This window comes from Osmerus mordax, chromosome 18, assembly GCF_038355195.1.
Source record: "Osmerus mordax isolate fOsmMor3 chromosome 18, fOsmMor3.pri, whole genome shotgun sequence".
Classification (NCBI taxonomy): Eukaryota; Metazoa; Chordata; class Actinopteri; order Osmeriformes; family Osmeridae; genus Osmerus; species Osmerus mordax.
Genome location: NC_090067.1, coordinates 3,773,908 through 3,792,503, shown reverse-complemented (window position 1 = coordinate 3,792,503; position 18,596 = coordinate 3,773,908). Strand labels below are relative to the sequence as shown.

Below are 18,596 nucleotides of genomic sequence, written 5' to 3'. Positions count from 1 at the left end.
CCTACAGTCCTGCTATCCCTACAGTACTGTTGCCAGACCTCCAGTCCTACAGCCTGACCTACAGTACTGCCAGACCCATGCTGACCTCACAGTAAAGCCCAGAACTGATGCCCGACAAGCAGGTCAGCTCGCCATGAGGAGCTGCTAGCCTCCCAGCCCTGATTGGTCCAGACAGGCTGTGATGTCAGCGGCATACTAGAGAAGGGCAGGAGTCAGAATGAGCGAACGGAGAGCAAGGGTTTCTGGGAAGTCTATTGATGAGCGCGCAATGGAGTGCAGGGAGAATGGCTACCTGCTGTCGGCTAAGAGGATTGGCTCTGGAGCCTTCTCCAAGGTCTACCTTGGATATGCCACTCCCAACAAGATCTGCCAGAACTACAGGCTGGCCAACGACCTGCGCAGCAAGAACCACAACATGGTACACTACCCACAGAGTAGAACAGAGTTGAATTGAGTGCAGTAGAGTATCTGAGTAGAGTGCCATAGAGTAGAGTACCAGATAGTGTGGTGCAGTCACTACGCTGTATGCCTATAAGTCTGTTTGCCTGTCTGTCTGTTTGCCTGTCTGTTTGCCTGTCTGTCTCTCTATCTGTCTCATCTGCCTGTCTGCTTGCTTGCTTGCCTGTCTGTCTGACTGTCTGGATTTTGGTCTGACTGCCTGTTTCTTGGTCTGTCTGTGTCCCTGTCTGCCTGTGTCTGTCAGGTGGCCATCAAGATCATCTCCATAAACGATGCTCCTCCAGAATATTCCAATAAGTTCCTCCATAGAGAAATCTACGCCCTGAATGCCACATACAGACACCCTGGAGTGGTGAGAGCAGACGCACGTGCGCACACACACACACGCACAGACACACACGCACAGACACGGAGGATGCTGGTTGATCATGGCTGTTGTCTGGCTCTCAGATCCAGCTGTATGACGTGTTCCGCTCCCCGCTGCGGTTCTACCTGGTTCTGGAGCTGGCGCTGCGAGGAGATCTGCTGGAACACATCAACTCCGTGTCCCGCAGCAAGGGCAGCCCGGGCCTCAGCGAGGATGAGGCGCGCAGGGTCTTCAAACAGATCGTCAACGCTGTCATGCACTGCCACAACAGCCACATAGTACACAGGTGTTGTTTCAAAGGGTTTTCTTTAGCAGTATTAATGAAATGCTATCGAGCAGAAATACCATATAAAGTAGCCTACTTTATTTTCCGTACAGATGCAGTGAATTGTATCACGTTAATTAACACATTTATCGTGTGGAGGCGGATTCAGCTCTTATTGAACTGTGAAAAGGTTTCATTGGTATTGGATATTGTCCCCCCGGGAAACATTTTCACAGTTCGATTACAGATAATGACAACCAAATCTGATTTTGAAGTCGGAACTAACTGTTCTGCAAACCACATAGAACCAACCACATTGTGGTTGTGGTCCACCGTCCACATAGTACTTAAGTAACAATATTAACCAACCTACTAATCAGTTGCTGGTAACTAAACACTAGCAATCAGGGCAACAACTACTTTAATAGTCCACAGGTTCCAGGTGCCAATGACATAATTTTCTCTTCCTATTTAGAGACTTGAAGTGTGAGAACATTCTATTGGACGAGCAGGGCTTCGTCAAACTGACAGGTACACAAGCCTGTCTCGCTTCAACTCCTAGCTCGACTAGGTAGTGAAGAGGCACTGGTTATATGATATGCGTGGACGTGTTGGTGGCGTTGCGTCTGGTACATGTGGTTTGTGTGCGTGTGAGTGTTTATGTGGCGTGTCTGTGTGTGTTGCTGCCAGACTTTGGCTTTGCCAACCACTCTAGTGACAGGAGAGCCCTGATGAACACGTTCTGTGGCTCTGTGGCCTATACCGCTCCAGAGATCCTGCTCTCACGCAAGTACAACGGAGAACAGGCTGACCTCTGGAGTCTGTGAGTACACACAAACACACACGCCACACACTCACCAGACACACACGCACCCAACCAGCCTGCCTCTAGCTCCCTGCTGTGTGTCCAGGGGGGTGATCCTGTTCGCCATGGTAACTGGGAAGCTTCCGTACCAGGAGAAACACCCCAAGAAACTACAGCAGCAGGACCTCACCTTCCAGACCGCTGTCTCCTCAGGTAACACACGCTGGTCTGGGTGTGTGTGTCTGGTCTGGGCCTATGTGTGTGTGTGTATCTGATTTGAGAACGTGTGTGTGTCTGGTCTGGGCGTGTGCGTTTGTGTCTTCTATCCCTGTTTCCTCATGGCGTATCATACCGTTTTTAAGACACCTTTCTAGTACTGGTATACCGTGCAACCCTTTGTGTGTGTTTAGGTATGTGTGTGTGTGTTTAGGTGTACAGGACCTGATCCGGAAGCTGCTGAAGTGGCAGCCCTCCTGCCGCCTGCCTCTCAGCCAGGTGAACACACACCACTGGCTCCTCCCCCCCACCAACCTGCTGCACAAGCTCCGCCCCACCAAGAGTGACATCACCAGCCGGAGCCACGAGTGCCCCGTTAGGTCCGGCGCCTCGGCCAGGCAGCACAAAGATGACGAGGAGCTCCCAGGTGAACGTGCATACCTGTCTGCTGGCGTTACCCATCTGTCTGCTAATGCTACCTGTCTGTGTTAGCGTTACTTGTCTTTCTGCTAGCATTACCTGTCTGTTGGTAGCCTTGTTGTTTCCTGTTCCTGTGTGTGAGGTGTACTTCCTGTGCTCTGCCCCTCCAGGTATGGCGCTGTCGCGTGGGGGGGTGAAAGGTCATTCATGCCACTCAGGACACGTTCCCCCGCCGTCACCCACCCGCCGCCACCCCAGCCTACGAAACGGCCCGCTCCGAGCCCCCCCGCCCCCCAGCAGCCCTGACGGTGGGCGGGTGGAGCCCTCCCACCCCAAGCCCCCCCACGTGACCACCTGTCGTCTGTTGCTGCGCCCCACTCAGCCCCTTTCCGTGTCCCCCACGCGCCTGTTCGTGTCCCGCCACCCTCGCCCCCCCTCCCAGCCCCGCCCCTTCCACAACCTGCCCAACTTCCGGAAGCCGGGCTCCGCCAAGGAGGCGAGGTCTAGAGGCCTGGCCGGCAAGATGGACGACGGCTACGCCAAGAACTGTCTCAGGACGCCATCCACTGGCTGAACACACACCTGCCTGGGCAGGGATCTAAAGAGCCAGCTATGGACACACTAACACACTGTGAAAACTAAATGAAACGTTTATTTTTAATAAATGTGGATTTCTGGTCTGGAACTACAACTGTGTCTGATGTGTTAGAGGTCCCACAGAGGTCATTGACTTGGTGGTTATGTGTTCTGTTAAACAGAAGTAGGGTTGTGTCTTGAGTCCATCAGAATCTCCTCCAGTCCTCCCTCTCCTCTTTACCTCTCCTCCTCTTGTTCTCTCTCCTCCAGTCCTCCCTCTCCTCTTTACCTCTCCTCCTCTTGTTCTCTCTCCTCTAGTTCTCTATTTCACCTCCTCCTGTTCTCAATCTCTCCTCCTCCTTTCTCTCCTCTTCTTCCGCTTGCTTTTTCTGCAGTTCTTCCTCCTCTCTCTTCATCTGCTCTTCCTCTTTAATATCTGCGTCCTTCAGCTTCTCCTCCACCTCTGCTGGGATCTCCACCTCCAGCAGGTTCTCCATCCCTTCATCCGGCTCGTCCCCAATCAGCACCTGGGGACAGAAAATGCAGGAAGTGGAAGAGGAAACAGTTAGCAGTAGCAAAATGTTGATAGGGGTGGCCAGATGGGTCCACAGAAAGTCTCGGGGTGGCACACCAAAATGATTTATATTTTCTATGTTACACACAATTCTTCAATTCAAACACATACTTCAAATACGTAATTAGGAGATTAATTTAATTTAAATGTTTATTTAAAAATTAGAAATCCAAAAACACTTTCCACCACCAGGGAGCGCGGCACCCTAGTGCACTGTGCTGTAAATTACCTAGCCAGACAGACTGATGATGGCATCAGTATAGAGCACATAACCCAAGTCTCCACCTGACTCATCACATATCAGATTCCGCTCTTCCTGAGTTTTTCACACATCAGGTGCCTTCCACATTCAATTTTATTCTTAACTTTAACGGTTTGTCAATAAAACAGAAATGTGTGTATGTCTGTGTGCGGAGGTGAGTGTGTGTCTGTGTGTGGAGGTGAGTGTGTGTGTCTGTGTGTGAAGGGGAGTGTGTGTGTGTGTGTGACGGTGAGTGTGTATGAAGGCGAGTGTGAGTGTGTGTTACCTGGACCAGCTTTTCGCAGGCTGACACCACCTGAGGCTCCTTCTCCCACTTGTGGAACTCTCTCATGATGGGATAAACATTCTTCATCACCTGCCGGCCATGTTTGGTGGCTGTGAGCTGTTTGGATTAAGCCGGGAGGAGTTAGTCTCTAGTCTAGGTTGATAATGTTGGTTTATATGTCTATATATAATATATAGTCATATTGTGCTCCATATATGGTAGTGTGATATGGCGCTGCGTGGTCATGTGATGCGTGCAGCCCCACCAGCAGCAGCGTCTCCAGCAGCATGGTCCTCAGGTCGGGGTCGTCCTCCCTCTGCTTGTCCTCCGGCAGGTACTGCAGGTCGGGGGGCAGCGCATCGTTCTCCTCCTCGCTAAGCTCCTCCCCCCCCGCCAGCGGGAGCAGCAGGAAGGGCAGGATGTCCACCGCGTCGCCTAGCAACCACTCATGGTGGGCTACAGGGGGAGGGCCGAACAGTGAGCGGGTGGTGAGTGAGGGGGCGAGTGAGTGAGTTACTGAGTGAGTGAGCGGGCGAGTTAGTGAGTTACTGAGTGAGTGACTCACCGTGGTCGAAGCAGCAGTTCCTCAGTGTACCAATCACGCCCCCCCGTCTGATGGCGGAGTCATGCTGCGTGTAGGGGAGGAGCCTCTGGATCACACACCTGCAGGGAGAGATCATCACAGCTTGATACACGTACGTACGTAATGCGTGTGTAACACGTGTACGTTTGTGTAATGAACATGAGCATGTATATGACGCGCGTGTGCTGGGTCTGGGCACCTGTCTTGGTCCAGTAGGAAGGCCCTGGTCTCGGGCAGCTGGGAGAGGTTGGCCAGCAGTGGCCCCAGGTAGTGCAGAGGGGCCGCCTGCTGGGGGCCCTCGGAGCAGAACAGCTCCACCAGCCCAGCCATCCCCCCCTCCTGCTGCTGCACGGCCTGCAGCACCGGCCCGCAGCTGGGCCGGTGCCGGGACAGGTTGGTGAGGATGGTGCTCACGCGGTCCGAGAACAGGAAGGAGGGGTCGAACAGGTTCCGCAGCAGCGGCGGCAGGAAGTCCTGGTCCGACAGCAGCACCTGGTGCAGCGTCTCGTCGGCAGAGAGGTTGACCAGGGCGTGGAAGCAGTCCTTCGCTATGGCGATGGAGGGGTCGGAGGTCAGGACGCGGAGGGCGTGGAGGAGCTGGGGCTGGGAGCGGAGGCTGCGGCAGCCGTCCCTGGATCCGGAGAGGCCCAGCAGGTAGCAGGTAGCGTGGCTTTTCACGTCCGGGCGGGTGTCCGCGCCCAGGAATGAGAGGAGCTCCCCTGCCTTGCCCTCACTCAACATGGCCGACTGGTTCGTTCTGTCTGGGTCACGGCTGTGCGCAGGACAGTCTACACCGGTGCAGGTCTACACTGAACCAGGATGAGCTACAACACCTAGGATAAAGATCTCCATGAGGACATCCATACAACAGCACGTACAGATGAACTCTAACATTTAGAATACACCTCAAAATAACAATGCATTGAATGTATACTGAGCCTGTATTATGAAATAGTATTACCTGTAAACAGTAATATGATGCCTAATATATTTCCTGAGAAAGGAAAATCGCATAAGGATTCATACTGTTCTAGTTTCTAACGTACGATTAAAAAACGGTTGAATTTAAGTAGCGAACAATACCATAAACATATACAGAGCATTAATCTAACTTTTCTAACGTTAATCAGACACGTATTATGAAAAACACTCACCTTCTCTCACACGCTTGTAGCCATGCTGTTGCTCCTTCCGTGATCGTATTTGAGTGACGTTCCATGGATCCAATGGGATTACCGATTACACAAACATTTCCGCCCTGTAATACTGTATTGGTCTCTGATTCGTTGTGAAAACTATGGTTCCGCCGGATTGGTGAAATTGTTCTACGTCACTTCCACAGCGCGCGCTACAACTGTCAACAATTGATAGGGCTTCATGTTTGAACGCTGGCTAAAATAATATAATTAAAGTATTAATATGGCTTTAAACGTTTAAACGTTTACATGCCAACAACCGCATTGTCAGCTCGGTCAGGCGGCCAGAGGTGCCGAGATGGATCGCAACAATGACGTGAAGCTTCTTCTGAAGAACTGGGAACAGAAGTTCCTCAAAGAACACAAGAGGAAACCGAATAAGGTAGAAAGTTACGAACCGCATATCAACATGACTGGTGAAAGCGCGTTGGTTAAGTGTCTAGGCAGCATGCAATGCTACTATAACTCGATTAGACCTCCTGTATATAAGGCTTTATTTATGCATGCTCTACAGTCCCATATACACTCTTATCCTCCCCCATCTCTGTCTCCCTCTCTCCCTCTACCCATGCGCTTCTCTTGCACATCTTCTCCCCTCGCCCTCTCCTCTTCTCCCCTCGCCCTCTCCTCTTCTCCCCTCGCCCTCTCCTCTTCTCCCTTCTCGCCCTCTCCTCTTCTCCCCTCGCCCTCTCCTCTCCCTTCTCGCCCTCTCCTCTACCTTCTCGCCCTCTCCTGTTGTCTGTCCTCAGGAGGACATCGACGGAGCCCCGGAGGAGATCAGGAGTGAGTCGGGCTTTGTTGTCATGGAGCAGGGTTGGTGGTGAAGGTTAGGGCCCTGCACTATGGGGGGCAAGCAAATAAATAAAGGGAACCCCTCTCCAAGTTCCAAAATGATCAGTTCTCACAAAGACCTTTGTGGCCTTTATCATTCTATATTTCTTCATTTATCACAAGGACAGGCAACAACAACAATGCCAGTGTCTAGACCCATTCAAGATCAACAAAGCTAAAAAGGGATGTTCTCTGAATAAATAGAAAATCAAACCAACCAATATACCAAACTTCAAATTAGGCCTATGTTCAGTTGTAATAATTAGTGTTTAAGTGTTTTCTGTGTGCTGAGATGAAGGGAGTAGGATCGTTCTCCTGCTTCACAGGAGCATGTGGGTGTTTTGCTGTGTGGGTGTTTTGCGGTGGAAGGTGCTGTGTGGGTGTTTTTCTGTTGTTCTGAGCTAGTGTTTCTGTTCTAGAGCTTTATAAAGAGTACAGGAGTCTGAAGCTTAACAAGGTGAACCAGAACCAGGAGCATGGACCCCAAACCCAGCCCCAAACCCAGCCTCAGCCCCAAACCCAGCCCCAGCCTCAGCCCCAGCCTCAGTCTCAGCCTGCAGCAGAGAAGGTACTCTGGCTGTATCTGTGTATGATGGCCTCTAAACTACACAGCAGGCTCTCCTGTCTGGTTGGCTGTTTTTGTTTTTGCAACTGCTAGTTCTGACAACAGTGTAATTGTGTGTGTGTGTCTGTGTGTCCAGGAGACAGACAGCTGGGGGTCCTTCCTGAACCGTGGTAGCCTGCCAGCGTCTGCCCCCTCCCTCACCCCCCAGGACCGCGAGTCCCTCCAGGCCTCCGCCCAGTACTACGGCATGAAGCTCAAGACTAATCTGGGAGGCCTCATCAAGGTAGGGATGTGAACCCAGTACCAGGGTAGGTTCCATGAATTCAGCGTAGCCACTCCAGCCGAAAGCTATGCAGATGATGTTCAAATGTAAACAATGTTACAGTTATGAATGCCTTGTCTTATTGTCTGTAGGAGAGACCTGTGTCTCTGAGGAAAAGCCTGACTCCTGGTCGTACTCCGGGTCGTACTCCTGGTCTTGGTCTTGGTCTCAGTCCTGGTCCTAGTTCTGGTCGTAGTCCTGGTCTTGGTTCTTGTCGTAGTCCTGGTCCTCGTCTTGGTCTTGGTCCTGGTCCTGGTCTTAGTCCTGGTCCTGGTCTTGGTTTTTGTCGTAGTCCTGGTCCTCGTCTTGGTCCTGGTCTTGGTTCTTGTCATAGTCCTGGTCCTCGTCTTGGTTCTGGTCCTGGTCTCACTCCCTTAAAATCCTGCAAGGAGCCTCATCCAGGCCAGGGCAGCCCCAGTCCTATAGCCTCACCCTGGGCCAAGACCAGCTCTGATGCCCCCCTACTCCAGCCAGTCAATACCTCCTTGCCCTCCCAACAGCAACCAGAAGAACCTATTGAACCGCTACCTCTATTTCACCCCCCCAGCCCAGCCCCGTCTCCTACATTAGACGGACCAGGGGAGTGGGGCCAATGGGCTGGTCGTGGTGGGGGCAGGCCCCCGCTGCTACGGCCCTCCCTCACCTGCAGACTGTCTGAGGTGGACCGTGGCTGGCTGCAGCGCTGTCAGGTGTTCAAGGAGGTGGAGGATGGAGAGGAGCCTGTGGTGGGCAACCTTAGTCAACTGTGCTCCTCCCCCACACGGTCTGCACTTAGCTCCACCCAGGCCGGTGGCACCACAGCCTGTACACTTATCTCCACCCAGGCCAGCAGCACCACAGCCTGTACACTAAGCTCCACCCAGGGAGTTGGCTCCACAGCCTCTGCACTTAGCTCCACCCAGGCCGGCAGAGCTGCAGACGAGGCAGATGGAGCGAAGCCAGGAGAGCAAGAGGTTCAAACAAGAAACATCTCCCCCAGCAACAACAGGAAACCACCCACCACCTCAAGGAAGACTAACAGATGGGAGGAGGAGGAGGAGGGGCAGGAGGGGGGAGGGCTGGAGTCCGCCAGGGAACCACCTGGGCAGGATAGGAGGGCTGGAAAGAAGAAAGGAAGAAAGAGAAGGAGGGAAGCTGAGGAGGAGAGAGAGACGGCGGAGGAGGCAGGTGACGAAGAGGAGGAGGGGAAGAAGAAGAAGAGGAGGAGGACCAGGAAGACCGAGGATCCACCGGGGGGAGGAGCCAAACCAGCCGCAAGGGGAGGAGCCAAACCAGCCGGAAGGCGGAAAAAGAAGACAGGGGGAGATGTGAGCGAGGAGGAGGACGCAACGGAGAAGGTAGAACCCAAGGTTCCCCGCAAGGTTCCCCAGGAGAACCTGCTGGGGGAGGTGGATGAGGAGGACGTCAGAGCGATCAGAAACCGCGTGAGCCAGCCAGTCAAACCCAGGTACCATGACGACGACACTACACTAATGATGTCACAGTATTGATCATGCCCCTACACCGATTCTGTGTAAGAATGATGATGTCACTCATTGAACAGGATCTGTCACATAGGTTGCGTCTCAACACACATACTACCATACTGTTTGGTATATCCCAATACACATTTCCGTTACAAACGCAGGTTTATTTAATGATGCTAACAAGTGACCTGTCATGGAAGAACTCTTGATGCAAACATACCAAATGTCAAACTTTCACTACATTGATGGTGTCACAGTGCTGATGATATCACAGTGCTGGCAGGATGCTGATGATGTCACAGTGCTGATGATGTCACAGTGCTGATGATGTCACAGAGCTGATGATGTCACAGTGCTGACAACATCACAGTGCGGGATTCTGATGGTTTGTGTCTGCAGGCCGAACTCGGAGGGGAACTTTGTGAGGATCAACCTGAAGAAGAAGTCCCATGTGAAGGGCTTTGCTCTGAGAGGGGCAGTTCTACGCAAGCAGGTGGGGAGACTGGAGTGCGACTTCATCAAGGTTTGGTTCACAATTCTCTTTTGACCTTATAACCTGTGTGTGTGTGTGTGTGTTGCAGATGTACATGCAGAAGTTTGAGCTGAAGGGGGAGCGGTTTGGAGGAGTGACGGGGCGGGGCAGAGGAAAGTTCTCTGGGTTCAGTCGTCAAGGCGACAGCTGCTTCAAGTGTGGAGGGACGGGCCACTGGTCCAGGGACTGCCGTGGACCGGGTGAGGTCACATGACTCTCCTTCCCTTCCTCCCTACGTCCTTCCCTCTTTCCCTCCCTCCTCCTTCCTTGCCAGTCTCCCCCTGAATCAAAAACCATCACAACACAATAACATACTACAGTAACATGATGCATACTACATGCTACAGAAAACTGCTAGAGCAACACGCTACAGCAACATTCTACCTACTAAAGTGATGCTGACCTGGTAACCCTTGGTGACGTCCTTGTAGCCCCTCCCCCCGTGGCAGCGACGGCGGAGGAGGAGCCTGTGGAGGAGGAGCCCTTCCTGCTGCCCACCCTGGAGGAGGTTGCCAGGGCAACGGGGACACTGCGCTCCGAGCCGCTAGGTAGGAGGATCTCCACTACGACCAGCATGCTCATCATCACGGTGGTCTGATTGGACTGAGAGTGTGCCTCTGTGTGTGTGTGTGTTCACAGTGCCCCCCAGTGTTGGGGAGCAGCAGGAAGAAGGGGAGGTTCTGCTCAACGTCATCAGACCAGATTACGAGCGGCCGCCCCCCCCTCCCCCTGTGGAGCCCCTCTACAGCCTGGGGGAGGACGGGCAGGTGCAGGGTAGGAGTACACACACACTCACTCACACACAGATATATATATATATACGCACACACACACATACACGCACACATACACAGTATCGTTCGTTCTCTCTCTCACACACACACACAGATGAGTTTTAAAGCAGTGTCTGTGTGTGTGTGTCCAGCGGCCCCTCCGGAGGTGTATGATGCTCTGAAGATGTTGGGGTACCAGAGCTTCAGACCAGGGCAGGAGAGCTCCATCATGAGGATCCTATCAGGTACTGCACCCCTCACCGCTCTGCTCCCAGTCTGCTCACTCCTGTTATATATCATATATATACTGTATGTGTGTGTGTGTGTGTGCAGGTCAGTCCACCCTCGTGGTGTTGTCTACAGGGATGGGGAAGTCTCTGTGCTACCAGCTGCCTGCGCTGCTGTACGCCCAGCGCTCCACCTGCATCACACTGGTGGTGTCCCCTCTGGTCTCTCTCATGGACGACCAGGTAACACCCGCTCTCTCTGGTCTCGTTCTTGGTATCTCGCTTCTGATCTCTCCTCTGGTCTATCCTCTTTCCTCTGGTCTCATTTGGTCTCTCCTATATTGTACGTTCTATTATCCGCTGTTTGGATGAGGTTTAGATAAAGGTGTGGAGTGTGTGTGTGTGTGTTCAGCTGTCAGGTCTACCAGGAAACCTGAAGGCAGCATGCATCCACTCCAACATGTCCCAGAAACAGAGAGATGCAGCCATAGAAAAGGTGAGGTACCGGTTCTGGGTTCCATCCTGGGTTCTGGACTCTAAGCCTGTAGTCTGGGTTCGAATCTTGGGTTCTGTGGTTATAAGCCAGTGTTTGTGGTTCTAAACCTGTGTTTCGGATTCTACCTTGTATTCCAGGTTCCAAGTCTGTGTTACTACCTTGTGTTTGAGATCCTGTTCTACCACTGTCTTACAAGAGACTGTACCCATGACATAGATTGATATCGTACTTGAGATATGAAGTTTCTTTTGCTGCACCATAGTTGAGATATTACTGTTATTGCAGCTTTGCAATATGCACGGGAAATACAGTTCTAAGCTTGCGTGCCGGATTCTCAGTCCGTCTTCTCTGTTCTAAGCATAGGTTCTAAGCCTAGCTCTGTGTTCTAAGGCTGTGTGCTGAGGCTGTGTTGTGTGTTCTCCCTGCCCAGGTGAAGGCTGGCGAGGTGCATGTGTTGCTGCTGTCTCCAGAGGCCCTGGTGGGCGGGCACAGCCTGCCCCCTGCCGAGCTGCTGCCCCCGGTGGCCTTCGCCTGCATCGACGAGGCCCACTGCGTCTCTGAGTGGTCACACAACTTCAGACCCTGCTACCTCCGCCTCTGCAAGGTCAGGGAGCAGCTGCAAGGAACACTGCTAACCCTAACTCTACTACGGCTAACCCTAACTCTACTACTGCTAACCCTAACTCTACTACTGCAAACCCTAACTCTACTACGGCTAACCCTAACTCTACTATGGCTAACCCTAACTCTACTACTGCTAACCCTAACTCTACTACGGCTAACCCTAACTCTACTACTGCTAACCCTAACTCTACTACGGCTAACCCTAACTCTACTACGGCTAACCCTAACTCTACTACGGCTAACCCTAACTCTACTACGGCTAACCCTAACTCTACTACTGTTAACCCTAACTCTACTACGGCTAACCCTAACTCTACTACTGCTAACCCTAACTCTACTACGGCTAACCCTAACTCTACTACGGCTAACCCTAACTCTACTATGGCTAACCCTAACTCTACTACGGTTAACCCTAACCTGCACCCTACTACTATTAACCCTAACCCTAATCCTCACCCTTCTAACCCTCACAACTTCAGACCCTGCTCCCTCGGCATCTACTATGATTGGGTCTTTACCGGAGTTCCACCTCATTATTTCCATGATTTTCCGTAAAATTCCTGAAAATATTTTCTTTAATGTGATATTTTGGATAATCTCAAAATCTGATAGGATTATGAAGTTTGTCTTCGATGAAAGTAATGAAATGTAAAAGACGACAGGCAACACTCAGGTCACCGTGACGTAACGTGTGTGTGTGCGCGTCCGCGTGTGTGTGTCAGGTCCTGAGGGATCGTCTGGGCGTGCGCTGTCTGCTGGGTCTGACGGCCACCGCCACCCTCTCCACTGCGCAGGACATCGCGCGCCACCTCGACATCTCCGACCGGGACGGCATCTCCATCCGCTCCGACGCCGTGCCGAGCAACCTGCTGCTCTCTGTATCCACCGACCGCGACAAGGACCAGGTAACCATGACCGCAACACCCCCATAACACAACCACCAATACCATGACAAGGACCAGAGGCCTGTATTACAAAGCAAGCTCAACACACCCCGGGACTTTTTTGTTAGCTGGTGTTTGTTAGATAGCTAGTTACCTCGCTAACCTGACTCAACCACAACAAGACCTGACCTGACCAGCCCCAGTGCGGCAGCTGTAACGGGCTGTGTTTGTGTGCAGGCCCTGGTGTGTCTGCTGAAGGGTGTGTTTGTGTGCAGGCCCTGGTGTGTCTGCTGAAGGGCGAGCGCTTTGGCTGTCTGGACTCCATCATCGTGTACTGCACCCGGCGGGAGGAGACGGGCCGCATTGCTGCACTGCTCAGGACCTGCCTGCAGGGGGTGCTGCTGAAGGAGGCAGCCAAGACCACCAGCCTGGAGCACAACCCTGTGGAGAAGAAGAAGAAAGCTCTGGGTTAGTGGCCTGAGATGGGCCTGAGGCTGGGGACTGGGGCTTAGTTAGAGACTGAGGCTTGGTTGGGGGCCGGGGCAGGTCAGAAACAGTTGTGTAGTGTTAGTGTTGTTGATTGATGACTCTGTCCTGTCTCCCAGCCAGCAGGGTTATGTGTGTCTCCAGCCAGCAGGGTTAAGTGTGTCTCCAGCCAGCAGGGTTAAGTGTGTCTCCAGCCAGCAGGGTTAAGTGTGTCTCCAGCCAGCAGGGTTAATTGTGTCTCCAGCCAGCAGGGTTAAGTGTGTCTCCAGCCAGCAGGGTTAAGTGTGTCTCCAGCCAGCAGGGTTAAGTGTGTCTCCAGCCAGCAGGGTTAAGTGTGTCTCCAGCCAGCAGGGTTAAGTGTGTCTCCAGCCAGCAGGGTTAAGTGTGTCTCCAGCCAGCAGGGTTAAGTGTGTCTCCAGCCAGCAGGGTTAAGTGTGTCTCCAGCCAGCAGGGTTAAGTGTGTCTCCAGCCAGCAGGGTTATGTGTGTCTCCAGCCAGCAGGGTTAAGTGTGTCTCTAGCCAGCAGGGTTAAGTGTGTCTCCAGCCAGCAGGGTTAAGTGTGTCTCCAGCCAGCAGGGTTAAGTGTGTCTCCAGCCAGCAGGGTTAAGTTTGTCTCCAGCCAGCAGGGTTAAGTGTGTCTCCAGCCAGCAGGGTTAAGTGTGTCTCCAGCCAGTGTGGTTAAATGTGTCTTGTCTCCCAGCCAGGAAGAAGATTCGTAAGCCTCTGAAGTGGATGGCAGAATCGTACCACGCAGGCATGTCAGCTAGCGAGCGCCGCCGCGTCCAGAACAACTTCATGTGCGGCCAGCTGCGCGTGGTAGTTGCCACGGTAGCTTTCGGAATGGGGCTGGACAAGTCGGACGTGCGCGGCATTGTGCACTACAACATGCCCAAGAGCTTTGAGAGCTACGTGCAGGAGATCGGCAGGGCGGGGCGAGACGGCCATCCAGCTCACTGTCACCTCTTCCTAGACTCGGAGGTCAGAGTTCACCGCTTGTTTGCTAGTGACCCAGACAGCTAGGTGGTTAGCTAGTTAGCTTGAAAGCTAGGTGGTTACTGGTTAGCTAGTGAGCGAGTGAGTTAGCTAGCAAGCTATTTAGCAAGATTGTTAGCTAGCGAGGCAGTTAGCTAGTAAGTTAGTAAACCAGAAAGTTAGTTAGGTGATAGACGCAAAGGCTACTTGGTTACTTAAAAGTATGCTAGCTTGTGAGTTAGGATGGTTAAATATTGAGTGTTTCAGGGTGGAGACCTCCATGAGCTGAGGAGACACATATACTCTGACACTGTGGACTACTACTCCATCAAGAGGCTGGTGCAGAAGACCTTCCCTGCTTGCAAATGTCGACAGATTCACCGCAAGCAGCAAGATATCGCCAGGGTAACACTCCCCTTCCCACGGCAGCGTTCAAGGAACCATGGTCTTTAGTTCAGGACCAACCTTTATTTACGTCTTCTCTTCTCACCCCTCTTTCTCTCTCTCCTCTCTGTCTCCCTCTCACCTCTCTTCTCCTTACACCTCGCTCTCTCTCTTCATTTCTCTCTCCTTTCCTTCCCACTCTCTCTTCCCTCTCTCTCCCTCTCTGTCCTCTCCCTGCACTCTTCCTTCTCCTCACCCCTCCTCTCTCCACCTCTCCATCCCTTTCCTCACCCTTCCCCTCTCTCCCCTCCCCCTCTCTCTACTCCCTCCCTCTCTCTCTCCTCTCTGTGGTGTTGCAGGATGTTGAGGACAGAGAGCTGGTGGAGATGATGGACATGTGTGACCAGGCAGTAGAGGAACTCCCCCCCGCGGGGCAGGTGGAGCCGTCCAGTCAGCCTGCTGAGGACAAAGGTGGACCAGCCCTTCTCCCACCAGATGGGGGACCAAGGGCGGAGGAGTCAGGGGATGATCCGCTAAAGAACCAGGAAGCGGAGCATGCAGAGCAAAATGTTGATAGGTCAAAGGTGGTGGAGGAGGAAGCAGGCAGAGGGGATGATTGGCCGAGCGCAAGAGTGTGTCACACCCATGAGAGGGCCATCCCCATAGCGGAGACGGTAGAGACTCTGGACATCACAGAGGAGGGTCTGTACCTCAAATACACTTCAACTACACCCACTTACACTCTAACTACACCAAAACTACACCCTAGCTACACCTTTGCACCCCAACTACACCCCAGCTACATATTAACTATACCAAAATACACCCTAAACACAGTCCTACCTGTAGGATTGCTTAGTACTAGCATTAGTACTAGCATTAGCACAGTATATTAATGCCTGAATGTTAACCTGTGTGTGTGTGTCAGGCCTGGAGACTCTGCTCTGCTACCTGGAGCTGCATCCTCAGCAGTGGGTGGAGCTTCTTCACCCCACACTGTCCTCCTGTAGGCTGGTGTGCTATGGAGGCCCCGCCCACTTACGCACACTCACCAAGATGTACGTCACATGTCCTGCCCGGACCCTTGCTATAGGCAGATCACATCTTATAGATACAAAAGCAGATGCTATATTTACAGTGTATCAGGTTTTGTGTGTTGGGGGGTTACTGATGCTGGTGTGTTGTTTCCTTGGTAGCTGCCCTCCAGTTGCCGTGGTTTTGGCAAGGAAGCGCATGGCAGGTGAGCGTGTGGAGGCTTATGATTCAGTGGAGTTTGATGTCGTCGAGGTAGCTGATACTATGGGATGGCAGCTGCCCCTGGTGAAGAGAGGAATCCGACAGCTGCAATGGAGCGGTGAGTGTGTGTGTGTAGAGTGTGTGTGTGAGAGTTGCTGTTTGTGTGTGTGTGTGTGTGTGAGGGAGTGTGAATGCGTCGTGAATGAGGGAGTGTGTGTGTGTGTGAGGGAGTGTGAATGCGTCGTGAATGAGGGAGTGTGTGTGTGGGTGAGATAGTTTGTGCGAGACTGATATCCTCTCACTCCTCTGGGTTTGCGTTTGTGTGTGTATATCTGTGTGAGATTGTGTGTGTTCATGTGTATACATGTGTGTGTTCCTCCTCACCATCCCTCCCCCAGGTTCCGGTCGGGGCGGAGTCCTGGTGGAGTTCTCCAAGCTCTCCTTCCACTTCCGTTCCTATGGCGACCTGCTTCCTGAGGAGATGGATGGCGTGTGTAACTTCCTGCATGGCCGTGTGCTCGCCCAGGAGAAGACCCAACTCTACCAGCTGTCTGCCTGCTTCAACGCCTTCCGCAGGTCACACACACACACACTTAGATAGCCACGTATCTGGGTTCTCAAGGTTCTGAGGAGTCATCTAAGTTCTAATGGCTTCTCCAGGTTCAAATTTCTTCTCTGGGTTCTAATGAGTCCTTTAGGATCTAACAGGACCTCTAGGTTTTAGTGGGTTTAGACCAACTCTCCTATAGACTCTCTCCTACAGACACACATAGACACTCATGAAGGCACATAAACACGTATGCTTATGTACTGTGTGTGTGTGTGCGCAGTGTGGCGTTCCGCAGTGTGAGCTGCTGTGAGCCGGAGCAGGGCAGCAGCCAGCAGCTCAAGGCTCTGCTGGGAGAATACTTCAACAGGAGGAGGGAGATGGACCTCACCCTGCAGGCTGCTGGGGAGCTGGAGACCAGCAAGCACAAGGTACACGCTCTCACACACACACTGACACGTGTATACACGCGTATACACACACATATACTGACACACACACACACACAGTCGCCCCCTCACTGGGAAGGGAAGGCCAGTAATACCTGACCTGGGTCACCTGGGGGTCATATACACACACACACTCACACACATACATGTAGTTTATGCATACACGCACACATACATTGCCATATAGACTACATGTGACATTTGTGTGTTGATTATTTGTTTGTGTTTGTCGTCCAGTTGCAGGACTGGGAGGAGCAGATCAGAGCTGACATCCGGAGTTTTCTGGCCAATCGGAGCGATGAGAAGTTCTCAGGGAGAGCCGTGGCCAGAATCCTGCACGGGATTGGTCAGTCCTCCCCCCCTCCTCTCGTTCTCCCCTTTCCTGTTTTCCTCTCTTCTCTTCTGTCCTCTCTAGTGTCCTCCCCTCGCCTCCTCTCTTCTTCTCCTCTTTTCTCTTCCTATCCTCTCTTCCTCTCATCTCCTCCCCTTCTTTCCCTCTTTCTTTCTCTCCTCCACTTCCCTCTCCCCCCCCCTTCTTCTGTAGTGTTGACTCCTGATCTGCAGGGGACAGTGTTGACTGTGTGTGCTCTTCCTCCACAGGAAGTCCCTGTTACCCTGCCCAGGTGTACGGCAGGGACCGACGCTATTGGAGGAAGTACATTCAGTTTGACTTCAATGAGCTCATTCGAATGGCAACCCAGGAGATCATTAGATTTAAATGATCTATAAGACTGTTGCTTGGTAGAAGTGCCATGTGTCTTACTATTCCATCCGATGGCATTATTTTATGTAAAAAAAAAAAAAAAAGTTTCATGAACCGTTTATAAATCAATAAATATTTTTCTATCATTTTTAGCACAAGCATTATTCCAAGAGTTTCTGAAGTACATGGGGGAGAGGTGGTGGGCCAGTAGAGAGAAATATGGAGAGAGGATGAAGGGGAAGGAGAGAAGGTGGGGGAGGAGGAGAGGTGGTCAGGGATGTGAGGGGGGAGAGGAGGGGCAGGTAGGAGGGGAGGGGAGAGAAGGGGCAAGAAGGAGAAGGTGGCGGGGGAGGAGGAGAGGAGCGGCAGGTATGAGGTGGTGGTGGGGGAGGAGGAGAGGAGCGGCAGGTAGGAGGTGGTGGTGGGGGAGGAGGAGAGGAGCGGCAGGTAGGAGGTGGTGGTGGGGGAGGAGGAGAGGAGCGGCAGGTAGGAGGTGGTGGTGGGGGAGGAGGAGAGGAGCGGCAGGTAGGAGGTGGTGGTGGGGGAGGAGGAGAGGAGCGGCAGGTAGGAGGAGGTGGTGGGGGAGGAGGAGAGGCAGGTAGGAGGTGGTGGTGGGGGAGGAGGAGAGGAGCGGCAGGTAGGAGGAGGTGGTTGGGGAGGAGGAGAGGAGCGGCAGGTAGGAGGTGGTGGTGGGGGAGGAGGAGGAGAGGAGTGGCAGGTAGGAGGAGGTGGTGGGGGAGGAGGAGCTCAGGTAGGAGGAGGTGGAAGCTGAGACGTCTGTTCTCCCTGGCTCAGCAGCTGCTGGGTCCAACCCTGAGCCCTGAGAAGCTTCTAGAATGATTAGTCAGCTCTCTGGGCGAACCACTAGAAGATAACACAGTTATGGATTTATCGTCTGTTCGGAATAAAAATGACACTGGTGAACTGGTTACATGCATACAAAGGTGTGTGTTTTTTACTGTTTCAACACAGTTAACAGGAAACTGAAAACATGATTTGGCCATACTTACTGTTCTTATGTGTACAGGTACACTACATTCTGGGAAGAGGTCACAGGGACCTGGTTGGCTCCCAATCATTAACTAATCCGTGAAAGAGATAGCATCGACCG

At 52.7% G+C, this 18,596-nt stretch overlaps 3 protein-coding genes across 4 annotated transcripts; 2 read left to right on the top strand and 1 right to left on the bottom strand.

Moving 5' to 3' along the window:
- The first annotated feature begins 268 nt into the window (after positions 1-268).
- On the top strand, positions 269-3,106 carry LOC136962465 (testis-specific serine/threonine-protein kinase 5-like). Its single transcript, XM_067256250.1, has 8 exons — positions 269-418; positions 704-811; positions 910-1,112; positions 1,567-1,622; positions 1,782-1,914; positions 2,003-2,109; positions 2,327-2,539; positions 2,703-3,106. The coding sequence occupies exons 1-8, from the start codon at positions 269-271 to the stop codon at positions 3,104-3,106; spliced, it is 1,374 nt and encodes a 457-aa protein (XP_067112351.1).
- A 58-nt stretch (positions 3,107-3,164) lies between these two features.
- Positions 3,165-5,990, bottom strand: hgh1 (HGH1 homolog (S. cerevisiae)). Of its 2 annotated transcripts, none has more exons than XM_067255867.1 (6): positions 5,947-5,990; positions 4,992-5,625; positions 4,775-4,872; positions 4,475-4,665; positions 4,210-4,326; positions 3,165-3,635 (listed from the first exon to the last, which is right to left on the bottom strand). In XM_067255867.1, the coding sequence occupies exons 2-6, from the start codon at positions 5,531-5,533 to the stop codon at positions 3,423-3,425; spliced, it is 1,161 nt and encodes a 386-aa protein (XP_067111968.1). In that variant the 5' UTR covers positions 5,534-5,625; positions 5,947-5,990; the 3' UTR covers positions 3,165-3,422. The 2 variants fall into 2 exon arrangements, with proteins under 2 accessions (XP_067111968.1, XP_067111969.1); XM_067255868.1 differs by lacking the exon at positions 5,947-5,990 and adding an exon at positions 5,754-5,772.
- Positions 5,991-9,127: 3,137 nt separating this feature from the next.
- recql4 (RecQ helicase-like 4) lies at positions 9,128-17,518 on the top strand. The gene is made up of 20 exons (XM_067255465.1): positions 9,128-9,153; positions 9,572-9,665; positions 9,754-9,904; positions 10,136-10,252; positions 10,344-10,478; positions 10,630-10,722; positions 10,811-10,947; positions 11,117-11,200; positions 11,631-11,804; positions 12,547-12,729; positions 12,984-13,176; positions 13,895-14,172; positions 14,434-14,571; positions 14,910-15,252; positions 15,479-15,608; positions 15,747-15,904; positions 16,185-16,362; positions 16,617-16,764; positions 17,020-17,128; positions 17,383-17,518. The coding sequence occupies exons 3-20, from the start codon at positions 9,754-9,756 to the stop codon at positions 17,502-17,504; spliced, it is 2,871 nt and encodes a 956-aa protein (XP_067111566.1). The 5' UTR covers positions 9,128-9,153; positions 9,572-9,665; the 3' UTR covers positions 17,505-17,518.
- Positions 17,519-18,596: the final 1,078 nt, after the last annotated feature.

Coding starts and splice junctions, on each gene's coding strand:
- LOC136962465 (XM_067256250.1), top strand. CDS start 269: ATGGAGTGCAGGGAGAATGGCTACCTGCTGTCGGCTAAGAGGATTGGC. Junction 419..703: donor GCAGCAAGAACCACAACATG/GTACACTACCCA, acceptor TGTGTCTGTCAG/GTGGCCATCAAGATCATCTC. Junction 1,915..2,002: donor CAGGCTGACCTCTGGAGTCT/GTGAGTACACAC, acceptor CTGTGTGTCCAG/GGGGGTGATCCTGTTCGCCA.
- hgh1 (XM_067255867.1), bottom strand. CDS start 5,533: ATGTTGAGTGAGGGCAAGGCAGGGGAGCTCCTCTCATTCCTGGGCGCG. Junction 4,666..4,774: donor GAACTGCTGCTTCGACCACG/GTGAGTCACTCA, acceptor CTCCCCCTGTAG/CCCACCATGAGTGGTTGCTA. Junction 4,327..4,474: donor TGCTGGAGACGCTGCTGCTG/GTGGGGCTGCAC, acceptor TAATCCAAACAG/CTCACAGCCACCAAACATGG.
- recql4 (XM_067255465.1), top strand. CDS start 9,754: ATGTACATGCAGAAGTTTGAGCTGAAGGGGGAGCGGTTTGGAGGAGTG. Junction 11,201..11,630: donor GAGATGCAGCCATAGAAAAG/GTGAGGTACCGG, acceptor CTCCCTGCCCAG/GTGAAGGCTGGCGAGGTGCA. Junction 15,905..16,184: donor CCGACAGCTGCAATGGAGCG/GTGAGTGTGTGT, acceptor TCCCTCCCCCAG/GTTCCGGTCGGGGCGGAGTC.